The sequence below is a fragment of the Filicampus tigris genome, chromosome 1 (genome assembly GCF_054856515.1).
Source record: "Filicampus tigris isolate MCC_2025a chromosome 1, RoL_Ftig_1.0, whole genome shotgun sequence".
In the NCBI taxonomy this organism is placed as follows: domain Eukaryota; kingdom Metazoa; phylum Chordata; class Actinopteri; order Syngnathiformes; family Syngnathidae; genus Filicampus; species Filicampus tigris.
Window position 1 is genome coordinate 25,473,459 of NC_141217.1, and position 26,209 is coordinate 25,499,667.

Consider the following 26,209-nt stretch of genomic DNA (forward strand, 5'->3'; position numbering starts at 1 on the left):
GATAGCACTAAGTATACGCACCGTGAAAATATAGTTTTTTTTGTACTCATGAACACAGCGCTCCCCCGATTTGCTGGTTGTTACCTACTGTACTCTGTAGGGCTGGGGGGGATACAGTAACATCAGCTACAAAAACAGCTCTCTGCCTTGAAGATTTTCATTTTCAGACTACTGTACATCCTACTGTGACCCGTATTCAAACTCCCAATGAATGTTTCACAGTCCATTGTACCCTCTACTGGTAGAATGTTGATACTGCAGGCAAGTTTTGGTGACTGGGAATCAGCAGCGTCTTCGTCTTGCCCGACGACTCTCGTGAGAACACGCCTCCTGCTCGACCTCTCCACACCCACCTCCAACACGCTTGTGGATGAGGATCCGGCGTTGCTCGGTTGTGTCAGCGTCACACCCGTGCGCTGTCAGCTGGCTGACACACAGCTCCCATGACTCATAGCTGATGAGCGACTTGACGAAGACGTCACACAACGCCTGGTACTAATGTTCCTGCAGATTGTTTTTGAGTTCTGTAATAATATTACTATAAAGATTGTGGGATAGGCTACACTCAAAAGTCCGAATTGACAGCGCAAATCCTGTACAACAAGTAAAGCAGCTTCCCAGTTTGGGGTATTTTTTTTTTTTAAGTTGTGGAACGTTACTTTAAATAGACTGCGGCTGTGTTGAAGATGCAGGCACGACGTGCATTACGTGATCAGAAGCATTGCTCTATATTTATCAAATCATGAGGCTTGTTGTGACGCGTGCAAAAAGGGCACCCACCTCAAGAAATACAACATGGTGCCGTGCAGACCTGCGGACCCGCAGAACCTCCTAAGGATCCTCGCGAGTCAGGTAGGAAGCGGGCACATTTGACGCTAAATACTAGTTGATAAACTGTACTTTATTTATTTGACTTTTACCTAACAAGGGTATAGTCTAATTTCCCAGCGAGACCTGACCAAAAATGGCAGCATTACTTATTTTCATTTGCTGTCTTTTTTTTGATGGATGCGTTGCTCACCACATTGCATTATGTGATCTTGTTGCTGCATGATTAGAACAGACAGGCCATCCTCTCTGTCAGACAAGTGGTATAGAAGCTGGATGGATGGAATGATATTCCTTCTAAGTTGTGTTTTCACTGCCATCGCGTTAGATAATTCTGCATTAAAAATACTTTTGACAATTTCTAAAAAGATGTTTAAAATGGTACTCCGCTGGCTGTCATTCTATTGTCTTTAATTTCTTTAAGTGTTTATGTTAATAAGGCTTTTAAATTGTTGCTCTTTTAATCGCTTTTCAGGGATCATCAAGTCTCCCAAGTTCAAATGGAGGACTTGGAGTTCAGTGTGGAGATCTGCGACCGTGATTGGCAATGCTTTTTTGAGATGTGTGAGGAGTGTGACTTGCATCCTCCATCGCTAGCAATAGCAGACGACTCTGGGCTGAGTGATGGTGATCAAACAAAGTCCACAGTAATAGAAAGTGCCCAGGAAGTCCATCTGACCAGACGCTACTCAGAGGCTGACTGCTCCCTGGACGCTATATCCGAGTGCAAGGGCTTGGGCGTGGAGACCCAACTTGGTGTACAAGCCACCGGTGGAATGGAGAGCGTCCTGTCAGGCAGCGAGGAAGATATTCTCCTGCAGTCGGTCAATATGTTCTTTGAAGGGATGACGAACCAGACCAATGTTGGAGAAAGCAAAGAATCAAAACAGGTGGGTGGGCTGTGCAGCAATTGGATCGAAGCCAGCTCCACCCTGCCTGCAAGAGAGGAAACAATACTTGTCAAAGAGAACAACCTTGACAAAATGAACACCTTAAAAAAATCCCAGCCTTTTTCTTATGCATTACATGACCCTCCAGCCTATAGCGCACAGCTCAAGATTGACGGGTCATCTCATACTGGGCCATTTGTCGGTGTCCTCACTGACACCAGAACAAATGAGACTACTTTTCATAAACCTGATGACTCATTCAACCCTCATAAATCACAATGGGGCACAGTCAGCACAAAACACGTCCGTCGCCCACCATCATCACCACTGATCACCATGAAAAGGAGAAGAAGGAAGAATAGACGGCACAGCGTGGAGTCAACCCAGAGTAGACGTGACAGGAGGAATGATGATATAAAGGTATTATATTCAAATGGGACGCAAAAGACTGACGTGCCAGTCACAACCGTGGTCCCGTGTGGAGGTATCTGTCAACATGAAAGCAGGTACGGATGTAGAGATGGTGAACACAATGATGATTTGATGTGTCTCCAGTGCTCTAATCATCCAAGTTGTGAAGCTCAATTCAATCTAGAAGACCGTAGACCAAAAGTCCAGGCATCCACTGAGAGAGCAGACTTGGATGATGAATATGATGATGATGATGATGATGATGATGGGGATGATGTGGATGGTGGCCAAGGTGACACCCTATCTGCTGCTAAGTCCGTCCTGGCTGTAGAGGCTTTACATTCTGGCAGAGACAAGCGGACGGGGTGTCAAAGACAGGCTGAGCCCCAGCAACAGCTGGAGATGGAAGCTCACAATCTGGACCAAAATAGCCGTGGGTTTTTGTTCACATCTCATGCGCAAAAGTCGACCTTTCCCAACACAGAACTCCAGAGGTGCGAAACCACTGTCTCATCAACAATAGATGAGATGGTAAGCAAAGTGTCCTGTGCTGAATTAAAAGACAACACCATGGAATTATTAGCTCATAAAAGGCACCTAGCAGAAAGACCTTCCAGTTTAGTTCTTCCGGGAACAGAATCTCATGTGGAAAGCAATAAATGCGATCATGAAGACTGTAAGATTAGCTCTTTTGTTGGTCCTTTTTCAGATAACAACAAGAGTGAAACAAATCCAGAGTTGTCCATGTTTGAAGACACAGGCACAGTACTGTCACTATCCAATAAAAATATTTCTGGTTCCTATCCCAGTCCGGATCCAGATCCAGATCCAGTTAAGAGATGTGGCTCAATCATGGTCACACGTGAGGAAGGAGCTCACAGCACAGGACAAATAATAAGAGATTTAAAGGCTGAAGATGACAGTGTCATCTCAACATCACCTCAGCCTGAATACGTGCCACATTCAAAACATCCAGTTTTTGTCATGTCTGCTTTTTGGAGTGACATGGAGAAGCTGACAATTAATGACATAATGGGTCTAAGGAAGACGAATAAGGAGACAGACAAGGCCAATTCCAGTCTTTCCTCTCGGTCTGTTGAGTCCAAGCCGCTTCAAGCGAGTGCGGACACTTTTGGCCACCTTGAAGCCGTTCAGTCGAATCCTGATTCCACTTCTTCAAAGTGTGTACTGTTGTGGGAGAATGAACCTGTTGACATGTATACCGAAAAAGCGGAGGAGACATCTTTCAATGGCTCTCCGAGACATGGAAGCCCACCAAAGGGCCTCCGAAAGATATTGAAAAATGCAAGCGTGCATAATCTGAGAGCTTTGGATTCTCCGGAACCATGCGGCAAAACAAAGAAAGGACACATTTTACAAACTTGCGAGGAATTACAGGTGAAAGAAGTAGAGAAACGCAGCTTATCTTCAACACACTGCTATAGTTTCTCTCTTTCTGATATATTTCACTTCCTCCTTGGTGGAAAACAACAAATCCACAGTCGATCAGTGAAAGATGACATCAACAACGTCAACACGGATGGAAGTTCAGTCCCTGAAACTTATGATCATTTCTTTTCAGAGTTCGGTATAGAACATTTCTTCTACCCTTTCGTTACAGAAGAGAAGCACACAAAGACGCTTTCAGTCACCTCTGGACAAACAAAGCTGCACTTGCCGGAAGCCTATGACTATTTCTTTGCATCCTCTTCTTCCGATGATTCTGCAGGGGAGGAAGAGGAGGAGGAGGACGACGAAAGTTGCAGTCCAATGAGGGTGGTAAGCAGGCTTAGCCAAAAATCGAATACCACTCAGTCCTTTATGGACAACTATGAGAATTTCTTTTGTGACAGCGACATGCGAGACAATTTCTTTTGGACGGCGACATTTTCCTTCAGGAATTTTCATCTCAGTGGAGGTGCAGTCGAGAACAAGAGGTCAATCCCGTCATCACTTGTGCATGTGGGGCAAAATGTGCAAAATGCTCCTCGTCTCCGTAGTTTAGAACATATGGACCTTACTGATCTGCTCATGGAACAAAGGGAAAACAGGAACACCAGACGGATATTGGCACAACCACTTGGACATCAAGACATGCAAAGAGCTGTTCCAAATCCAAGTAAGCTCATAAAATGTTTATTTGCATTTAGCAATAACAGGAGGAGTTTGATTTGAATTACCCTTTTGCAATGAACCTTACTTGGAAGTCAACCCAAAACAGTGTTTTACAATAATATGTCAATGCGCCTTCACTAGTCTAAACGCGGCATTCTGATTAACATTGTGTTTGTCGAATATGAGTTAAGCAACAAAATCCACTTGTTTTTAACCATCTCGATGGGCGGGGGCATTTTGCCATTTTCTGTCTACTGAAAATGACATCACAGACCTGTTTTCTGAAGCTTGGTCGTTACCTGAACCCTGAGCAACTGTGATTTCATTTTCAGTCGACAACAAGTGGCAAAATGGGATAGACAAAGACCCAATCCCCATACCCACACTTGCACCCTACGGATCTCATTGAAGTGTACACGTAGTCGAAGTGCATAAAGGATTCGAGGGCGCGGGTTACAAGTGTACAAAAATTGCAGAATTGGGACAGTGCGTGTGAGGTCATCGACTTACACTCTTGCGTTATCAACCATGGCGGCTTGGGCGGGTTGTTGTTTTGGCAATTGTGCTGTTTAAAATGTTATTAAAACTTCAGTAAAAAAGTAGTAAAGTAAAAATTCTGTCATGATTCAGCAGTCTGTCAGCTGAGTTGTGGGCGTGTCTTTCGGCGCTGCATCTGTTCTGCATTCGAAATCAAGGATTTAAAAGGCAGCAGCGTCGAAGACCTGTTGTCAGATTATTCTCCCTTGCTTGCTCGCTCTCGTTGCTTCAAGTGTGATTTCTTGACCAAGATCATTTTTGATTCTCTGGTTCGCGTGTTTTTTCCGAGTGTAGAGTTTTGTTTGTCTGTTTTGTGCGGCGTCCTTTATTTGTTTTCAATTGGATTTTTCCTGATCCCGTTGTGGCATGTAATTTTGTGATAATCATTTCCTTGCCTTGTTTTCTGTTTTCTTGCCGAGAGTTTTGTGTTATCCCGTTTTTCCTGGCGTGTTGCCAGCGACTTTGGTGAACTTTGGATGGTAGTAATATTTTGTTAATAAATTTTTGTTTGACAACTTTTCTCCCTCTGCATTTGTGTGGGATCCACCCTTTTCCGGTTCCAACGGAACCGTAACAAATTCGGGCTCGGTCTTCCAGTCGATGGGAGCTATAGCTCCATTGTTTGGACTATTTGCGGCACACCTGCACGAATGCAGAGAAGTTTGCAGCTACACTAGGACAAAATACTCTGACTTCAAAACATCGATTGAAATTAATTACTCATATACAAATGATAAACTATATCATAATTCGATATTTACATTTGAAGAGAATTTTTTCGGCTCAGGAATTCCACCGAATGTTGTCAGTTTCCTGCTATTTTAGTCAAATCCGCAATGAATTGTGGATGATATGCTTCGGCTGAGGGGCTATGGATGCGGGCTCAGTTTAAAGGTGGAACAAGAGCGCAAACGGGGCCAGGCGACGGAGCGGGCCGGCGATGGAGCACTTCCGAGAATTGGGACACACTCACAGCCTTGACGGGAACGTGCAATTGAGGGGCAAAAGGGTGCAAGTGTGGCACTTGGGATTGGGCCTCAAACGGGTGGATTTTACCTCGCAATATTGATCAGAATGCCTTGTTTAAACTAGTGGGGCTGCATAGATTTTCTTGCAAAGAAAATTCTTGGGTTGACTTCCACTTTAAGTGGGTGTTCCTGATGGATTGAATATTTTTCAGTCTTATGTCAGTGTCTATGAATGCACTCTTATTGAGAAGGTGAGTGGTGTTGAATGTTATCATGGGGACACAGCTTGCCTTGCTCACAGTCTTGAAAGTTTCAAATGAGTAAATCATATCTTTAAAAAATACAGGTTTAAAAGTGAGTTGTTTAGCACATCTGCCTCAGAGTTCGAGGTTCAGGATTTGAATCGTGACTCAGGCCCTCCTGTGCCGAGTTTGCATTTTCTTCACATGCTCGCGTGGGATCTCCCTGGGTGCCACATTACCCAAAAACCCATACATGTAGTGTGTGTGTGTATATATGTGTATATATATATATATATATATATATATATATATATATATATATATAGCCCAGCAATTGACTGGACACAGGTCCATGGTGTACTTCCCACAAAAATGTCAGATGGGATATACGGTAATCCAGCTCACCTATCACCGTAATGCAGACACAACCTTATAGGAAATTATGGCGGTTAAACACTTTGCAACCTGCCTAACTGGAGCCAGTAGGCCTAGATTACCTAGATCTGACACACATACACGTAAAGATTTAAAATACACAGAAAATTGAAATATTGGAAAGATTCACAGTAGAAATCAGTGACCAGTTACACAAATGACGCGTTAACCTGACTTGATTTAAAGAGTGTACTGTGTCAGCAGAAAGGAGATCAAGTTAATTAGTTAATTTGAGCAGGTGAGTGAGGCCTACTGTATACCTCACTGTGGCCAGGGAGGATCGTATTGCAGTTATTTCTGCAGAACATGTTGGAGATGCATGGACTTAACCGGGTCATCGTGTGACATGACAGGAAGTGCCAACATATTAGAGGGCTGTCATGCTCAGCTGTTGTTGTACATACACCAATACTGGTGTCCATCTCTGTTCATTGGCCTCCACTGTGGAAAACCTTCTCACTTTGTTTACAGTGACAGATGTTTCCCTACTGCCTCTCAGACAATCAGATATGTGTCTGGTCTGTATTGCATTCGCTTCCTGGGTTCTGAAGACAGCAAATCCCCAAGTTGGAGACATGTGGAAGGCTGGTATGTACTTTGTATGTTTGTACGTAAGATCAGTGTCAAACATAACAACCGATTCTGAAAAAATGAATTCACAACCTGAGTTTGGATTTGTATATTTAGTTTTTAGATCAACTATTTATCATTTTAAGAACTACAATTACCTTGATTTGTTACTTACACATTTGTATGCTATATGATATATTTGTACTTATACGTATACTTGTAAAAGCTAAGGAAAAAGAACATGATCCAGGAACGTGTGGTTATTGTTGGAGTACAGATAGAATGATTTTAGTCGTGTGCTTTTGTCTTTTCAAACAGTTCTGCTGGCAAATGTAAGTGCTCTGTCAGCCATTCGATACCTGCGGAAGGACATCAAGGGGGAGGTGGCAGCCAGTCAGAAGAAAGAGCATCTTACCATGCTCTGCGGTACCTAATATATCACTAAATAAGTCAGCACTCATCCGAAGTACAGTTTTTCTTTCTTTCCTACTGAATTTTTGCTAAAAAAAATTTGTTGCTGTATGACAAGCTTTCACATGGCACAACCACATCCACTGTCTGCACACCCAGGAGAACTATCCATTTTTGGGGAAAAGTAAGCAAGTAGAAATAGCAGACTGTGAGAGAAATCGACAGTTACAATGATATACAGGAGGGAAATGTGAGAGAAATAGACAGTTACAATGATATCATGTTTAAAAGTTTATTTCTTTGATGCTCCTCTTGTGACATTTAGTTGAACTCACTCACTTAGTTTCCATCTGAGTAGAATGTGCTGTGTAAAGTGTGAAACAGGATGTCTGAAATAGAAGATTGTTACCCCGCAAACAGGTGCAGTGTGCAGAAAAGAGGAAGTATCACTGGTTTTGCATGTCTGTATTTCAAAATGCATGTTGCCTGTACTGAATAAAAGGCGAACGAAAGGACATAGAGGCGACAGTCTGGAGCAACCACTTTGTTGCCTCTACCGCCCCTCGCGAGCGAAAAAGCCAATCTTGGCTGGTCTGAGTTGCTTTTTACAGTCCTTTTTACAGTGATTAAAGGGCTGTATAAATAAATTTGAGTTAACTTTTATCTTGACTTGTTTTTGACTTTAAAAAAAAATTAGTCGTGGACATGTTTAAGAAACACTATACAGTATGTTGAAAGAATAGGACAGGCTGGGTGGAGGGGATCGTGAGTGTACTTAAGGCACCTAACTATTGTAGACTGTCTTGTTTGTTTCCATTAATCAAGTGTTAGGCAATGGCATTTACAGCACCTGGATTTACAAATTATATCCACTACCTGGAAATATCCTGTTTTATGACAGTGACATATAGTTTATTCGTTGTGTTTGTATATCATACATAAATTGTTTATGTGCTTTATTTGTTTTGTTTTTGTGACTTTTGTTTTTGTGACTTTTGTTTCATTTGGTCAGTAAACATACCTGAGAACGGAATTGCTATTTTATACTATTCAAGCAATAGAGGGCAGCAGATGATCACTATACAGTATATGTGCCCTGCAATTGGCCAAGGACCAGTCCCATCTACCAAAAAAAAAAATATATATATATTCCATGCAGGTTAACAGAATTAGAAGACTACATATTTGTACTCCAGACGTTTGGCTCATTTTACCAGTTTATTTCTTGAAAATATAAATAAACACATCAAACAAAAACAAAATGAACTGACATCACACTTATATCAGAATGATTCAGTAATATTATACATCCTTACAGCTAAATTAAACTTCTATTTACATACATAATAAAATGTACAGTATTTACAAAATATTTACGCTGGGTTCATTAAGAATACCCAATGGAATGTTTTTTTTGTTTTAATGAAGCAAAAAAAAAGAAATAAAAACAGCGGTAAAAATAGATTTGCACTACTGAACAAAACACATTCTAAGTGTAAAGTACAATCATACAAACTTACTGTCAAACACGTGTAATCTTATTTTGAATTTCTTTTTGAATGTTTTTTTTTCTCCCTCACACACCCACCACCACTACATTCTAATGCTTCTTATGCTACTGTACGCTTACTGGACAGCAACACAGCCTGCGCTAGTTTGCTTTTATGATCTCTCTGATAAGAGAGCTGTTGTTTGCACACGCCCAGACGAGTGCCAGCCTATTGTTTTGCTTTATGACCATCTCTGCTCCGTTGCCATGGCACCAAGGCCCCTGGCCCCGCTGTTTAATCCCATCCAGTGTGTCGGAATTCCAGACGTTAGCTGAATCATTCCAGAGCGGCGATCATACTCCCAAATGTTGTCATAGTCTATTTCCTGGTCATCAGGTTCTGTGGGTTTGAGGTATGAATGAAGATCTATCAGAGAGAGAAAGGATATACAGGCTTTTATAAATTATTCAAATATTACAATATGAGACACAACCCATCCATATACTGTAGTAATTGGCAAGTGTTTTTATACTCAACACAAATCACCCCCCCCCCCCCCAAAACCAGTGCATCACAGGAACATGCAGCCACTTGCTTGAAGTATGTCCCCATTGCAATGTGTCAACCAAAACAAAAGCAAACATAAGTTCCTCTCTCATCGTATTACAAACCCCAATGAAGTGAAGTTGGGATGTTGTGTGAAATGTGAATAAACCAAAACGTAATTTGTAAATCATTTTCAAAGACAAGATATTTAATCTTCAAACTGATAAACGTTGGGTGGATGAATAATGTGGTGATTGGGCTGAAAATGCCTAAATTTGTGGCTAAATTCTGGTGGATGGGGTGCAGGGCACAAAATGTTTTCTACTTGCCTCAAGTGCTGGCAAAACCAAACCGTGCCACTGGGTTAAGACCAAGGTTCTTATGTTTTTCAACAGAAAAGTCATCTAAACACATCTTTATGGACCTGGCTTTATGCACTGAGGAAAAGGGAGAGCCCCAAACTCTTCCCTTAAAGTTACAAACAAGATGAAGATTTAATTACTTTTGTCGATCACATACTGGGGAGTTAAACAAAAGATTGTTTCGTCATGCTTATGATCACCTTCCATCAGTTCTTACCTGGTGAGTAATCATACATCTTGGATGTGTTGATTCCACAGGTAGGCCGGAGGTGTGCCTGTCAAGAGATGTGAAAACACAAGAATGTCACTTGACATTGTCAACAATAACAAATATTCTATTTCATCTGCAGCAACTCATAATATAACACCTGCACAAGAAATATATGCATGCATCTATCATTCAGTCAGCCACACTTGCATGTTGTACTGCAGCATTCCAGAAACCGAAGTTCCCTGGGAGATGAGCAGCACTTTCTTTCTCACCTGCTCTTGTCCTTTTGCGGGTGCAGTCAGAAGCTTGAGCCTCGACACGGCCTCGGCTCTCTGCTCCACTTGAGTCTGAGGGCTCTCTTTCTCCAGGCCCAGAGCATGTCCCTGCGAGTTGGTCAGGACCAGGCTTCTCCGGCTCTGTCTGCCCATTGGTGGGGTACAGAGCTTGAAGGAAGACGGTGGAACCCATGAACTTTGCTGGGGGTGACACAGATGCGTGGGCTCCTGCCAGCTCTCCTGTTGAGGGGGAGGGAGATGATTTGGGGAAGGTCCTATGAGTATAACTGGTCATATAATTAAACGTTTCACATGCTTTTGTTTTTTTTTTTTTTATGGGGGAGAATTTACTGAAAAACTCACTGAAAAAAACCCTCAAGCAAAAGCCATGTCTAATATAAAAATGTTTCTTTTCTGCCTTCTTGTGGCATCTTGGAGCCAAGGAACCATGTTGAAGTGAGGGGTGGAGCTTAATTTAGCCAGGCCATAGCCATGTCAAAGTGCTTTGCCATTATCTATAAACACTTCAACGTTTTAGGGTGGGAGTCAATTGCTCGAGTATTTCCGCGATTTACAGCATTGCTTGGGCCCCATCCCCTGCAAACAGCAGGGGAATCCCAAAATCAATTATAGGTCAATTGGATTGAGGCTGTTTGATTAATATGAAGAACTCAATCATGACAAAATAGTTCTATTTTCATCAGCAGCAACCTTTGTCAACAAACTTCATATATTTATTGTATATTTACATACAATTAATTTAATGAACAATGAATTTAAGTTATAGAGACGGACCAATTCACAATACAGACACGCACTGTTGTTTACATTCATTAACCTGTGTTGGTGTAAACTGAACCAATGCATCACTTACCACTGGACCCGCTTCATCTAAAGCGAAGATTTCAGAGCTATAGGGCACATCGTAGAGGGGTGACAAGGGCTGGCGAGGAGCGCACATGTCTGAGTGTCGCTGTGGGCCATTCGGGGAGTAGCCGAAAGCCGTCTGAGATGTGTTCCAGCTGTTTGACTGATCAGAGAAGACCCAAGCGTTAGTTTAAAGCAGCAATTTGTTTATTTTTCTATTACTCTAAAGCTAACATAAATTTTAAGGTTTGGACTCCAATCACCAAGTTTGCATACTCAGCTAATGCTCAGCAGTGCTGCTGTTTCCACAAATCTGTCCCTTAAATCAACCACCTTGTGGGATGAAACACAAAACTTTTAGAGACACAGTACTAAAGGCGCAATCTAGATAGATAGATAGATAGATAGATAGATAGATAGATAGATAGATAGATAGATAGATAGATAGATAGATAGATAGATAGATAGATAAATAGATAGACAGACGCTCATACAAATAAATAGCGGTGAACTAACCATTTAGAAAATTGCTGAGACCTTCTAAACTCTCTTTAAAGTGCGATTAAGAAACAAATAGCACAGACAAGCTACACGTTAACAATTTAGCATAGGCAGCAACAAGATCATTTGCGTGACCGCTTGTTGCGAAGCAGAGTTCAGAGGGCTCAATCACATGTGGGAATAAATATTTTGGCACATGCCACTGGGCTGTTTGAATGTTTTATAGGAACAGGAAGTCAAATATACACTAAAGAAATTGCTACAAAAACACCTTTATGTATATACACATTTATTTAGCTCTGTATTAAGCAAAAAATACATTTTGAAAAAAAAGAAAGCATTCTCTCCAAAATCCAAAGTATCAGGTAAATGTTTTTCTGCTCATTGAGGTTCTGAGGGCCAAAGGTTAAATATTTTATTCTCATTCATCTGTTGTCATGTCTAAGCTTTGCCACTAGCATCACTAATACGCCCTATAATGACCTAGCTCAACTTCCTACTCACTTTTTATTTATAGTGGCATGTAAGATAAGACGACAGCCTCAAGGGGAATACTGTATGCACTTATCAAGTTTAGAGACCAGGCTGACTTGTTACCTTGACAAGCAGGCCTTTCTCGAGGCGATGCTGGCCAGGGTATGGCGTGCTGTACAGCTGCGGCACGCCTGCAGAGCTCTCTCCTGGCTGGAGGTAGGAGCTGCGTTGGGGGGACGAGTAGCGCAGTGGCAAAGGTCGTGAATCACGTTCGGGCTTGGTGTGGGAAGAGAAGCTGCTGGTCCTGCTTCCCAGGCGGCCGGTCTCAGTCGAGGAGGGACGGCTGTACTGTGGACAACAATGCGGGGCAATTGTCAACAATGAAATCATTCTCAAATGGGGCATGCCTCATTTCAAATCTTTGTGACGCTGGAGTCTCCGTCATTTTAATTAGATGAATGAGTGTCCGTAGAGGCTTAGAAACAACAAGTATTATTGGCAGTGAGCCCACTCCAGCAAAAGCTAATTGGAAGTTTGCTCTGCCTTGACCTTTTTCTGAGAGAAGTGTACTAAATGTTCAGATATGCTTCATCATTTCTATATGTGTGTGTGTGAGAGAGAGGGAAAATAAATTAAAAAGAAAAATTTCTACAGCTACTAAATAATCAGTTCCTTGGTAAATGAGATGTTTAGGAAGGAATTCTAACTTAATTTCCCCCCCCCCTTATCAACTTTGAGGTGTACCACCTGAGCCTTTACGGCAGAAACAGGACTCTTGGCCTTGCTTAATCATTAACTTGGTGGAAGAAAAAGTTGCTGCTGTGCTCCAGTAAAACAAACAACAGAGTTTTCCTTATCGTTGACAACTTGTGTCCTCACGTACTGAATATTGACAGCAACTTACACAGAGAGGTTCCGTGTACCCTGGTGAAAGTGGGTTGTCTTCATGAGTTGGGAATTGACGGCTGTGGTATCCACGTCCACTCTGACTGAACTTGAGGGACTCGGGGTAGCCTTGACTGTTTCCACTCCACCTGTCAAACTGGGGTGCCTACATGGTACACAAGTTTCCACACATTAACATAATTTTATAGCAAATAATACTGGTTGCAGCTACGTAGTGTACTGAACTTCACCTCAATTTCTTCAAGATGTGATTAATCAACAACTGTTTCCACACAATTTCACTTCACATAATTCTAAACAATCCATTAAGTGACCATTAATAATAAATATTCAACCTTCCTAGTGTCTGCAGTGCACATTCAAATCCAAAACACACATGACAAAGTTACGAGTTCTCTGAAAACAAGTGCCGGTAGTGTCCTAAGTCAGTAAAAAAATCCATCCAGAAAACAATCATGTCTCTTCAGTGGTAACGCTGTATTACATGCAGTCATGTCCCTCCATTCACCCATTTTCCAGAGTGTTTGTCCTTATTAGGCTCACAGGTGAGCTGGAGTATTTCCCAGCTGACTATGGACGCATATAGACAACCAATCATTCACATTTACACCTATGGACAATTTTGAGTCTTCACTGAACCAAACATTTATGTTTTTAGGATGTGGGAGAGGAAGACAGAGTACCCTGAGAAAAAGTATGCAAGCACATGAAGAACATTCAAGCTCCACACAGGAAGGCACGGAGCCGAGAATCAAACCCCAAACCTCAGAAGAGTGAGGCCAAACACAAGGCTACCGCATTGCTCGAAGTTTCCAACATGGATTTCATATTTGTTGATACAGGGGAGGGATTCAAATTGGAGATTAACAAGCATAAAAGGTGACTTGTCTTAATTTCGAATCCTTATAATGGATTGTTTTGTTTTTGTATTGGCCGGTTTCAAGTGAGCCATAGGAACTCTGCCTAGAAGTAAGTGGCCATAAAACTGTATAGACATGAGCCATAAACATACCTAAAATGGAGTCATATGTCGTATAAAATCAGCACTGTAGACACAATTAACTCATTCACTGCCAGACATTTTCAGACCCTCTTTTACCCTAACGTTTGAAAAAAATATATAACTAAGTTTCTGAGATTGAATGGCTGGACTGTGAAAAGACAAGTAAATTCGTCAATGGCAGTGAATGAGTTAAGGAATGTCAAATGGGAGGAATTGTGACAACAAAAGAAGATTTACGTCCTCCTGAAGTTGGTTATTTTTAAGTATCTTTAATGTACTCAACCGGGAGATTTACGAAACAGGTGCAGATAGATACATAGCCTGCTTTGCTCGTCAGCAGCTGTGAAGAAGGTGATTGTATGAGCCTGTGAAAAAGAAGGGCAGGTCTTACCTCCCTGTGCGTTGGTGTGTAGATGATGTCATAGACCGGGGGCGGTGGGCAGAGAACGGGCACGTCAGCAGCTTTAAAATGTTGGATCCAGTCGCAGAACTCGCTCCTATCCAGACAGGACACCACTATGGGGTTGATGAGCTTCCCTAGCAACAGTCAAGGGAGGAAAGGAGGGGGGAGAACAAAGCGTGTCATTCGATTCATTCGTTCAGTGGAATGCGCCACGGTCAGATTGTCATTCATTGGGGATAAAAGCAATTCATTCATGGAGGGTTGCACTTTGTGACGATAGCACATTCCTGCAAAAGTCCACTTTGCGTAAAATATGCATAATATTTTACATTAGGGTGGGACACAGTATCAATATGTATGTGCAGTTACGCAGTTAATGAAGAGTTCAACTTTTTTAGTATGATGTGAATCTCGGAATCCTCCGTGTGCGGTCAACAGGACACACATAAACAACCAATGAAGGCATGTTTTATTATGCTGTGTTTTTATAATCAGCCTGCTTCACTACTAATCGCTATATTCCTTTTCTTTTGACAAAAAGAACAGATACAAAAATGAAGCAGATGTTAATTTATTGTAATAAACCAAACGTTGAATGTTATACACATATGTACAACATGTAGAACATTAAAAGTACTATATATGTAAAACACAGTTCTGACCATAAAAAAGGCTATTATCAGCAGTGAAATACTGTTTTGTTTTGTTTTTGTTCCAAAACACGACTACCGGCAATTCAATTGTCCAGGAAATTGAATGTATTTCAAGTGGCAGGTATACTTCCCCTTCTTCAACTACATATGTGTCATAATAGACTGAAAATTTTCTTTCTTACATATATTGATTAATCACTGTATTGTGATAACATTGTTGTTATCGTTTCACACTGATAATACTCCCATCTTATTGTATTGTACTATGTGTATCTACCTTCAATCATAAAGGTGTTGGGCTTGACATCTTGGCATGGTGTGGTCACTGTGATCATGTTGAGTGGAAGCTTCCCCTGACAAAAATAATAACCATGAAACATTTTAAATGAGAAATATGCACACAGCTCAGGAGATGAAGAGTTTAAATGGTGTCCGTGGGTACTACAGTATATAAATCAAAGTATTTATTATTCTTGTAAATAATACCTTGTAGAAGAGGCCATGCTCCTCTTCTGATAAGATGATAATTGTTGACGTGTACATCACCAGTAGTCTGTCACTTTGTTGCTGTCAACAAAAAAGGAGCATTTGTCAGTTTCACGTGAGCACTCTTAATGAGTTCATAATCATTTGCTCTTATTTTATTACCCTTACTCAATCGTGACACTTCTTTTTGTTTTCTGCAAGTTTGTAAAACATTTCAATTAACCAGATGTTACCATCCACATTATCACGTTTCAGAATTTGTTTTGTGTCTGGTTCATCTCTTTATCTCTTTATTTTTAACAGCAGACTAAACATTTACTGCAACAAGGAGTCAAAATGTTTCCTGGACTGAATGTTCTTGACCAACAAACTCTTTATATTTCTGCAGCTTTGAAGTTGCACAGGCCATAACGGCATCGAATACTTTTGCTCTAAGGCTAATAAAACCAGATAACGTCTTGCGGACTGATAAGACTGAATGAGGAAAAGCACAGAGGTCACCTTGAGACCTGATTCAACCCTTTCAAAAACACCGGTTGGATCCTTTAATACTCTGCAGTGAGGCCCAGTATGATTCCTGGTAAATTTAGGGCATTTAAAGATCTGTAAAGCATAGGTTATATTTCATCACCCTCACATAGGGTGTGTCCTCAGAGACAGCTGACATTCCAGCTGTGAGGTGAGTGCAGTTAGTTCCCACACCCTAAATCTCACACACTTCAGTGGGGCTGCCGCTAGTTCCCACAGTGAATAAATCTCAACAATCCCGGCACGTTGTGGCATGATTAGTGTTTTTTTTTTCTTCACCTCTATCTGGTACTGTACAACTTGGGTATGCTACCTATCGGAAAACTACAATCTCAAACTTGGGCCCGCATGAGCCATCACTTACGGGTCATCAGAATTATTTGCAATAAATTGTGTTGTATCAATTTTTTTAATGGGCCAATTTACAGATGAGGAGTGGTGAACCACCAGTTATTCCTCCCTACCATCACTTTGGGCCAACAAAAAGCTCTGACGTGATTGTGACAAATTATATAAATCCGACTGCATGTGTACGCATTTCTAGCTCTCGTGCTCTTTGCTGATGTAGAGTTGTACAGCTTTGTGAGGGCAAGGTAACCTCGGCTAATTGTTTGCAGCTTGGAGACACATACCTCAAATCAAAAGTTTCCAAAAATAACATCTTTTGCAAGATTTCCACAGGCACCATGTCTTTGGAAATGATCATTTAAATGATTTAAGTTGTCCGGTTGTATGTTAGCAACATTGTGCTTTTAGAAACTAGCTGCTCTCTGTCCACAGCTCTGTTGTTAGCACAAGCAGTGCATTGTGCACATCGGGATAAATATATTCAGTTTATCAAACTGAATTTGGTTCAGTTCCTTTCTATTAGAATTGCTTGTATTTTTTCATCCAGTGAAATAACGTTTGTGTGTGCCACTTGTTGTCACTCAGAATTTGTGAAGTGTGTTTATTTGTGCCCCAGAGGTCCAAAACAAACCTTTAACTTGCTAATTATTTTGCTGTCGTTTGCAAGCCAACTTTGTTGGAGGGGGTTTTGCTGACCCACACTGTAGAGAACGGACAGAGAGACACGGCAGGAACACAAACATACACACCGCAAATTTTGTATTGATTTTTGTATTTTTGTAAACGTATGTGCAGGAGCGGCCACAACACTCCACCCTTTGCACTCACCCGTTATATTTTGTGGCGAAAGTAATACGGGTACATGTGTTGCACAATTTGAACACTGTGACTCATTTCCTACTTTCTTCAAGTCCTGTCAAAAATTCCATGAGCCTGAACACATGTGATGTAGCTCTTTTGTGTTGCCCCGGAAGCTAGGAAAAGAAAGGTAGTGCATGTTTTGGTTGTACCTGACAGGGCAGGTGCTGCAAACGAACTTTGGTGACGTAGGTTATGGGGCCCAGGCTGTCCCGCTGCGAGCCCTCCCACTCATAGATGGGCTCTTTGTTGATGGAATTCCTTAGCTCTTCTCTGCCTGTAGGAGTCTTCTCCTGGTTTTGCTACCAAAGACACACAGTGCGAAAACACACAGAAGATGACTCAAGGACCAATTGTCAATCAAAGTGTGGTTATTTTTCACATAGTTTTTCATCAGCCAATTGCACACCTGAAAACATGGCGTACTTGTGAGTGTTTAGGGGTTACGTAACGGCTGTGATGTGGTCAAGGCCGCTCCCTTCTATCCAGCACTGAGGGAGAGCCAGGAGTGACCTACTTGACTCATGACACACTCACACACATCCTGTTTCTTCATTGTTTGGAGAAAGAGATATTTTCCCACCGGGAAAGTTGATATATATATATATATATATATATATATATACTTTTTTCGATGTTGGCTTGTTAGTTAACAAATGAATGACATAAATGGCAAACTTTAGTTCTGTCAGGTTGGTCTTGTTCCAAATCCAACCGTTTCGCTTTTTTCCCACAATCCCGTAAAGAATATCAATACTAATTTGAAAATACTAACTCTCGAGCAGTCTCTTTTGGACATTTGGAGCCACACAGCACCTTTTGACATCCCGGCAGAGTTACTGCACCCCCCCACCTCTCACACATTATTGCAGAACACCTTTACACTTCCCATCTGGCACAAATGTCCCAGGCTGTTTGTGAGAACTTACTTTAACTCTGGTGTAGTTTTCCGGTGCAATAGCGTTGCCGCCGTTGGCTTCAATGTTTTCTTTAAGAAGACCAAACCATCGGTCCATTTCTTCTTGGTTGGCACAATAGACGATGATCGGGTTAAGGCTGACACCTGTGAGGAACAAAGTAGGTTCATTGCCGAGATAGCATTCCACTCACTTCAAGTTCCGACTCTGCTCCCATGTTATGTCTAGAATGCCATAACTGTTAACATATGTGGAGAAGACCACACGTCACACAGTTTTTCTGAAAATCCCCACAAGAATTTCAAATCATAGTGGTCTCGTCCTCCCACGCAGCGAGAGCCCGGAAGGAATGAGAAAGACTTTCCCTCTATCAAATGCGCACATACCAGAGATAAACAGAAGGAGAAGTTGGATTTAATTGTGCTGGAGATGGATGCCTTTGCAAATGAATACATAGCTGACTGTGTCAAAATAGAGCATGGTCATCTTTGTAAAGATTGAATTCTTGCTATAGCTCTAGTAACGAGCTCATTAAATTGTGCGAGTTCACCCAATGTGTCTATGCGGATCAGTCAAAAAAAGGAAAGGCTTTCGGCTTTCGAACACATTGTTATTAAAGGTAATAAACTACTGTTGTGTAACTTTCACGCTGCCGTTAACATTTCCTGGAAGTTTTCGCTCACTCATTGTTTGCTTCGTCATGCTCTTTACCCACTGCCGTTGACTCCGTATTGATTTGCGTTTCTGGCAGAGGGAACGTAAGTAAATGTCTCACACTTATCGCTAGATCAGATCTCTCACTTGACTCAGTGTTTCGTCACACTTCCTCCATATGTGTGCTGTTGTGGATTCCTCCCATAAAGTAAATAAAGTTTCAGAGCGAGTGAGGAGAATGACTGAAATGTAAAGCCACAAGATAGGCTTCTTCTGGGAATTCAATGGAAATATCAAGGTGAATGAAAATCTCTCGATATTGTGGTAGCGGTTTTTAGTTTCAGTGGCCTAAGGATATGCCCATAATGTAGTAAATTCCCCCGATCTCTGGCATTTGTGTTCCTTTATTCAAGTAGAGTGTTACTGTTGTTTCAGTCAGGCACCTTCATATGACTGCGAGCTCATTATTGTTTGGTAGAAAATGGATTTATGGAGAAGTAAGAGATGAACTGTTTTCTAATTCATTACCCATTATGGAAGTGAATTGTTCATGTTAGACATTATGTATGCTGTGTAACAGTTGGATAAGCAAACATGCATGGATTGCACGAGGTGTGAGATCTATTGAGACACTGTGGAGTTGACATTGACAGATTCATTTTTCATATACCATTATCTCTTACATTATATATTTTTTATAATTTATTCTGTTCTTTCACATACTTTGCATAAACATTTTGACTGGAAGTGTTTCCCAACCGAAGCATTTAACCTCCACAAATTTTCCTTGTCGATAGCAAGTTCAAAAGTGAAGTGGCAGTCGTTTGCGGAATGTGTGGTAGATTTGCACCAAGACAAGGCTGAGAATGGTAGCTGGGCTTTTTTGTGTGACAGCTGGCCTATGTGAACTGCACCTGTTGTCTAACAAGTGAGGCCTCTGAGGCAGCTTTGGCCCACTGAGCAAGGTTAAAGGGGGACCAACTCTAGTTAGTCTTGGGGTTGAGTGGTGGTGACGAGGGTCACAGCACTGCTGAATTACCGGATTGTGACAATATAGGAAATGCTGCAGTTTGAAAACTTGAGCGCATGGTGCATGATTTTTTTTTTTTTTATGCCATGCTAATTTGATCTGAGATCAAATGTAATACTTAAAACCATTCATTAGCTGCCCCTTTTGTTATTGTTGTTGATGCTGTTGTTTTCGAGCTACCTTTATACTTTTCTTTTGTAGTTTCATCCCAACATCTGACAAGGTAACATCCTGATAAATTAGTTGAATCCATCATGAATTTTATGGATGCAAATCCCCCAATCCCAGTATTATTCAGAAGTCACTTTGCAGTTTCTATATTCTTTTTTTTTTCAAACCAACAACAACAGCAATGCTGTAATAAACATGTGGCAAAAAAATATATGTCGTGCTCACCATTTATTTGAAAGGCGTATTCCATCGGTTGGCTGTGGTTGCAGTTCTGTTGCAGGTTGCAGATGGTAAGCTCTTTCAGTGGAAGAGTTCCCTGCACGCAAAACAGCAAAAAGATTATCCATCTAACATTTACTGTGCAGTTTGCACTGTTCAGGTTGACTGGAGCCTATCCCAGATGATATTTTAGACCAAACGCTGGACCGTTTCCCGGTAAATTGAAGACTAATTGCGGACAATGTGCATTGAGTCATCTATGCGAACCGCTACAACATCTATGACACATAACTTTTGTTAATGAAACTTAATATTAATACTTGGATTCTATGTTTACCTTGTGTTATCACTGCGATCAGTTAGTTAGTCACATATTACCATGATCTGACAAAGATTTTTTTTGTTTCAAACCGAAACCGAGTTGAGCCAAGTTTGCCTTGTAAATGCTGTCATGTACATTATGACTAGACGGGCGCTTTGCCTTCAGCAGACGAATTGCGCTGATGATTAATGGCTGCTCATGCTCCAGTAGACAGGTGAGGAAACATAATCATACTATCTGTTTACCAACACACTGCCGGTTGACAGGATACGTATGTCAAGAGCAATGACGGCATGACTCCAGCCACTGATCCCGGCGAACATGAAACCTCGTAAAAATGCTGACGTAGGGATTTCAGCATAGATTTGAAGGGAGGAATAAAAGTGTTCCTGAGGTTGAAGGGGAAAAAAACTCACCTGGTATGTCAGTCCAGGGGTGTTGTTTGACACAAAGTGAAGGTGTGTCTGGAAGAGATCCAGGTAACAATCGTGTATATCCTGCAGAGACGACAAGAGAAGCTCAAAAGTCAAGTTGGACTTGTTGCTGTAATTGTCCTTTTGCGATTACATTTCAGGTGGCAATCCAAACACCTGCAGAGCAAATATGAGACTTTGTATAATGTACATAAAGGTATTCGCTAAGCACTTCATGCAATGCAAAATAAATTCTGGTAGTTAAATTAATAACCCTGTAGAGGTCTCAGTCAAAATTATGTGTTGTTATCATTGTAAAGGCATCCCTTTTTATATATTAAATAATATATATGATTTTTTTTTTTATATATATATTTTTATTTTGAAAAGATGTCAAGTAAACTGCACTTTTTTTCGAAAAAATAAATAAAAGCAAACCATTCGGGTGATATTCTAAGAAATTACACCAGAATAAAAAATACACTTACAATAAAGATCGATTAAGTTTGTAAATTATTAAGACACTGGAATCATTAAACACTCAGCAGCAACAGGGTTTTGTGGGTTTTCTCCGGGTACTCCGGTTTCCTCCCACATTCCAAAAACATGCATGGTAGGTTGATTGGACACTCTAAATTGCCCCTAAGTGTGATTGTGAGTGCGGATGTTTGTTTGTCTCTGTGTGCCCTGCGATTGGCTGGCAACCAATTCAGGGTATCCCCCGCCTACTTCCCGAAGACAGCTGGGATAAGCTCCAGCACGCCCGCGATCCTTGTGAGGATAAGTGGTATACATCATAGATGGATGGATGGATGGATGGATGGACGGATGGAAGAATCATATTGTAATGTCAGGCACTAAATTAGTATCAACTCCTTTTTAAATTCCCCCGCCTGTTGTGTCAACTGCTTATTTGACATCGATGGCTTCAAGGAAATATTAGGGTTGTTTAAGTTTTGGATTCTCAGAAATAGGCGGAATCATCGGACTCTCACAGCAACAGTATTATTCTTGGATGGTTTCCTCTCATTTCTTTAAAGCGAAAGTCAACCCAAACATATTTTTTTCAAGAGTATGTTCTATGCAGGCCCACTAGTTGAAACAAGGCATTCTGATAAATATTGTAAACATGTGGATTAAGTCCTATTCCACAAACACAATACAAGTCAGAATGCCTTGTTTCAACTAGCGGGCCTACATAGAACATACTCTTGAAAAACATATGTTTGGGTTGACTTCCCTCTTTAAATACTTCACTGATAGGTCAATGCTTGAAAAGCACCTTTTCCTCCCTGTGCTCATTTTCTGTTTTAGAATTAGTTGTGTCTATTTCTCCATCTTTTAACTCGTTTTGTTGTTGTTCTGGACAGAGTTGTTTTGTCACAGCGCTGACAAATTAGACTTCGCACAAGCTGTCCTCTAGATCAAAAGAGCTCTCTCTACCCTGAGGTTTTTCTCCCAGAGATGTTTCACAATTACCACTCTGCAAAGCATGTCCAAACACAGGCTGGAGAACTGATTGGATTATTCACAACTAACCACCATGTCAGTTGCATCACTGAGTTTCTGTATTTTAATGTTCGCACAATAGCTTCCTGCAAGGCTGCACCTGCTTTTGTTGATTTGACGCCTTCCGGTTTGGTATGGATATGTTATTGCAAGCTTAAGCCATACTTGAATTCTCACAAAGCACCTAATTAAATTGGATAATGTATTACCATTAAGTTGGCATATCATTTCATAACAACATCATTAAAAAATGAGCTATCAGTTCTGCTCACCTGGCAGTGCAGAAAGCGGAAGCGAACTTTGGAGCTGTGAATCAGCCGCCCGTAATTCTTCACGTTGATGCTGCTCTTCTTCCAGCCGCTTGCCGGGTCGTACGGGAATGGAGGATCCCATTTGATGTTCTCGATGGTCTGCAGGTCTTTAGGGGACATTTCCTGCAACCAGACCCCTGATTAACACTGACTTTGCATGCACACACAGCAGAACAGTGACAGAATTTTTACCTTTCTTGGCGTGACAGTGCAGAGGATATTGATGATGCTGTTGGACTTCTCCTGGCCCTCTTGGGGGTTCTTCTTGCGAAAGAGGCGACTGCTGCTCAAAAGCAGAAAAACTTGTCAGCGCTTTTTCTCCAGTGTTTATTATTTGCTTCCCAAGTGCATTTTCGAGGGACATTTCCTGTTTATAGGGATTGCCTGTCATCCACTTCTGTCCCCAGGAGATTCAGCCAAGATTCTAACTGTTAGTGATTCTATTCACGCTTTATTTTATTAGTTCAAATTCCTAGTCATGTGCCGACAATAAGAGGTGGCTTTTGTAATGTGCTACATTTACTCCATTATACTCCATATACTCAAGCAATTTTTTTTAAAAAAATTTGGATGCAAAATGCATTTTCCTTTGACTTGAGTATTTGCCTTAAGAATGAATGCTATTGTTATGCTGTCACACAGAGCTACAGGACATTCCACTGGTTACTTTAATTTTAAACTATTATTGCTGTTGTGCAATTTGTTTGCTTTGGTTTGTCAGACAGAGTGACGCCCATGGTGCTGTCGCTGTCACAGTACTTTTTCACCAGTCCAACACTAGATCAAAGCCAGGCAGTCCAATCACCATACACAAACCATACATCTCCTCAGCATCACACACAGAAGCAATGTTTTCAAAGTGACTAATTCATGTGAAGTGTGGCAAAGCCAATGGCGTGACACTCGCAGTCAGAAAAGAACTCACATTCAATCTATATGATCACCTTACAGACTCTGAAAAATAAAAGCGTGGAATTCGCTAAGATGCTTTGGTCCTTTTATTTCTGTGTAATTTCTGTGTGTTGAGCCTAATGTGCCATTTCATGAGGGTAAAGCAACAATTTTAATTTAAGACCATTTCCTGTGGCAGAATTTGCCCAATTCATATTAATTAATGAAGATTACAGTATTTTTTTTTTAATTATGTTGGGCAATAACTGAGAATGAACATTCACGCATTATTTTTTTTTTGTCTATTTGACTTTCATGCGCCGATCAAAAAACTAAATGAATCAGAAGTTCTTCACCAGTTACTACTAGTAGTGAGTAGTTCCCCCTACACTGGATACTTATGGTACATTAGTTATTATTTGGAGAACTCTTTTATTTTGACAAGCCATATTATTCAAAAGTAATTACCCATCTCTGCAGACAATACACAATAATTAACCACCTCCCTTTGTCTTATTCCACACATTTACCTAATTTGAACAATTGACTCCCGGGCTGCTGATATGCATAGGAAAATCAGCATTCAATGATCCTCTTTGTTTTGCATGACCCTCGCCTGCTACCATTAGTGTCACATCTTCATGAGGAAGCACCCTCAGTGGCCTGATAAAGCACTCAAGCACGGCTGGTGTAGTCTCACTTTGGAGTTGATCTGCTTATCTGTGTGCATATGTGTGTATATGTGCAACAAAGTAGGCCTTTGTCTGCATGGTGGGAATCAAGTTCTAGCTAATCAGGAAGTCAGTGACCAGCGTCAATCATTTAAGGCCACAGATGCTTTTGCGCTACACTTTGGTTTGTTTCAACAATAACAAACAATAACAAAGGTATGATAATGATACTTCCAGAAGCAATCTGTGGGTGCAGCATAAAAAAAAGAACTATGCTGAGCAGGCGGTATATTTACACACCTAACATCCTCTAGTACAGTGGCTCCCAACCATTATTGAGCCAAGGCACACATTTTAAGTCGGAGAAATTTCAAGGCACACCCCCAAACAAAAATGTCACAAAAATTGAAGAGACTTGTCAATGACATGCTTTCTGCCATCTAAAAGAAGAACGTTTATTTGTTCTGTCTGTCTCTGTACGTCACTGGCATAGATGGACGAACAAAAATATGTTCGAAATAAATACTCTTTTGGACAATTAAGTGAAATTTGATCATTTTCCGTGGCACACCTTCAGAGCTCTCACGGCACACTAATGTGCCCCGGCACACTGGTTGAGAATCACTGCTCTAGTAGTCACTGCTATGGCATTCAACCACGAATGAACAAGAATTCGGAATTTACTGTGCATACTTGAGCCATTGATCCAACTTGGAAAGCAAGTAGCTGCTCAGTGTGTAGCTGCTCACTGAATGTGTGTGTGTGTGTGTGTGTGTGTGTGTGTGTGTGTGTGATTGTTTACAAATACAAACCACATTAAGGGCTTCTGGGCAAGTTGGTGAAAACCAGAACCTGAATCATCAGTGCAGGCTAGAAGAATGGGTGCTAATGGGAATCAGATGTGACGATCCAACACTGACTACGAGCATGTCCAGACATAATCCAGTGGGATTGAACAGAACCAGATAGATAAACCATCGATTACAAGGTTAAAATCATGTTAAGGTGATTCTACTACGTCGGGATCACATATAATAAGCATAACTGGCCCTGTGTCAAGAGGACCACAAGGCGGTCAAGGCCTGATTTTGTTGTTGGGTCACTGGAATCACTGACAGCTGGCAGATCATCTTCACACTCACAAAGATGTGTGGTGGAAGGAAATGGTAACCAGATCGGCCGCCAGTGAGGCACATCTCTTGGAACCAAAGCCACTGGCACCATCCCGTGTTACTACTATGTGATCCTGAAAATTCACAACTCCTCCTTCTGACAAATGCAGAGAATTCTTTCCATCTAAGACCGCGGGCAAAAAGACAACTAAATAAAGGGAATGTGCAGAGCGGATACACATAAGACACAAGAATACCTGGATGATAGTATATACCTGTTCCTGCGGATGAAACTTTTGCTGGAGAAGGTGAAGTTGTGCTGGGGGACACATGAAATGCTGCTCCCCATGTTGCCACTCTTCGTGTGTTTGTGCGAGTATCCTTAGGAGTAGAAAAAGTGTTTGGTGGATGCAAGTAGTCCGGCGGGGTAGCGTGGTGCACGCCGTGCTCTAGTCACACTGAGGGAGCAGCATGTAGGCTGAAGGCTGTATAGTGAGTGTGCCTGCGTAAAAGGGGCGGGGTTTGGGGCTGCGTCAGACTCTGCGTGTGCATGTGTTTGAATAATCAACTGGGATCCCACACCTTCTGTGACTTGCCTCTGTCTGGAAGGCTACAATCCTGGCAGCTACAAAGACAAGTCTCGGGGGGTAGGAGAGAGGTGTGTCGTTTCA

The 26,209-nt window shown here is 41.4% G+C and overlaps 2 protein-coding genes across 5 annotated transcripts; one reads left to right on the forward strand and one right to left on the reverse strand.

Annotated features, from left to right (window-relative positions):
* Window positions 1-371: 371 nt before the first annotated feature.
* perm1a (PPARGC1 and ESRR induced regulator, muscle 1a) lies at window positions 372-13,850 on the forward strand. Of its 4 annotated transcripts, XM_086028956.1 has the most exons (5): window positions 372-852; window positions 1,304-4,248; window positions 6,898-7,014; window positions 7,315-7,422; window positions 13,698-13,850. In XM_086028956.1, the coding sequence occupies exons 2-5, from the start codon at window positions 1,329-1,331 to the stop codon at window positions 13,814-13,816; spliced, it is 3,264 nt and encodes a 1,087-aa protein (XP_085885082.1). In that variant the 5' UTR covers window positions 372-852; window positions 1,304-1,328; the 3' UTR covers window positions 13,817-13,850. The 4 variants fall into 4 exon arrangements, 3 of the variants coding, with proteins under 3 accessions (XP_085885082.1, XP_085885096.1, XP_085885105.1); XR_015086583.1 differs by lacking the exons at window positions 7,315-7,422; window positions 13,698-13,850 and having other exon boundaries at window positions 1,304-3,908; window positions 4,028-4,248; window positions 6,898-7,010; XM_086028970.1 differs by lacking the exons at window positions 6,898-7,014; window positions 7,315-7,422; window positions 13,698-13,850 and having other exon boundaries at window positions 1,304-3,527; window positions 3,632-3,785.
* plekhn1 (pleckstrin homology domain containing N1) lies at window positions 8,613-26,006 on the reverse strand. The gene is made up of 16 exons (XM_086028992.1): window positions 25,814-26,006; window positions 23,057-23,147; window positions 22,826-22,987; window positions 21,048-21,128; window positions 20,316-20,406; window positions 18,248-18,381; window positions 17,471-17,620; window positions 15,585-15,665; window positions 15,376-15,451; window positions 14,434-14,579; window positions 13,038-13,184; window positions 12,257-12,481; window positions 11,166-11,321; window positions 10,289-10,531; window positions 10,023-10,080; window positions 8,613-9,323 (listed from the first exon to the last, which is right to left on the reverse strand). Exons 1-16 carry the CDS (start codon window positions 25,885-25,887, stop codon window positions 9,139-9,141), a joined length of 2,100 nt encoding a protein of 699 aa, XP_085885118.1. The 5' UTR covers window positions 25,888-26,006; the 3' UTR covers window positions 8,613-9,138.
* Window positions 26,007-26,209: the final 203 nt, after the last annotated feature.

What these genes read in the sequence shown, in the direction of transcription:
- perm1a (XM_086028956.1), top strand. Translation starts at nt 1,329, where the DNA reads ATGGAGGACTTGGAGTTCAGTGTGGAGATCTGCGACCGTGATTGGCAA. An exon ending in AAGAGCTGTTCCAAATCCAA is followed by an intron (nt 4,249 to 6,897) that starts GTAAGCTCATAA and finishes CTTTGTTTACAG; the next exon opens with TGACAGATGTTTCCCTACTG. An exon ending in TGGAGACATGTGGAAGGCTG is followed by an intron (nt 7,015 to 7,314) that starts GTATGTACTTTG and finishes CTTTTCAAACAG; the next exon opens with TTCTGCTGGCAAATGTAAGT.
- plekhn1 (XM_086028992.1), bottom strand. Translation starts at nt 25,887, where the DNA reads ATGGGGAGCAGCATTTCATGTGTCCCCCAGCACAACTTCACCTTCTCC. An exon ending in TCCGCTTTCTGCACTGCCAG is followed by an intron (nt 21,129 to 22,825) that starts GTGAGCAGAACT and finishes TCGTCTCTGCAG; the next exon opens with GATATACACGATTGTTACCT. An exon ending in AGCATGGCCTCTTCTACAAG is followed by an intron (nt 15,452 to 15,584) that starts GTATTATTTACA and finishes TATTTTTGTCAG; the next exon opens with GGGAAGCTTCCACTCAACAT.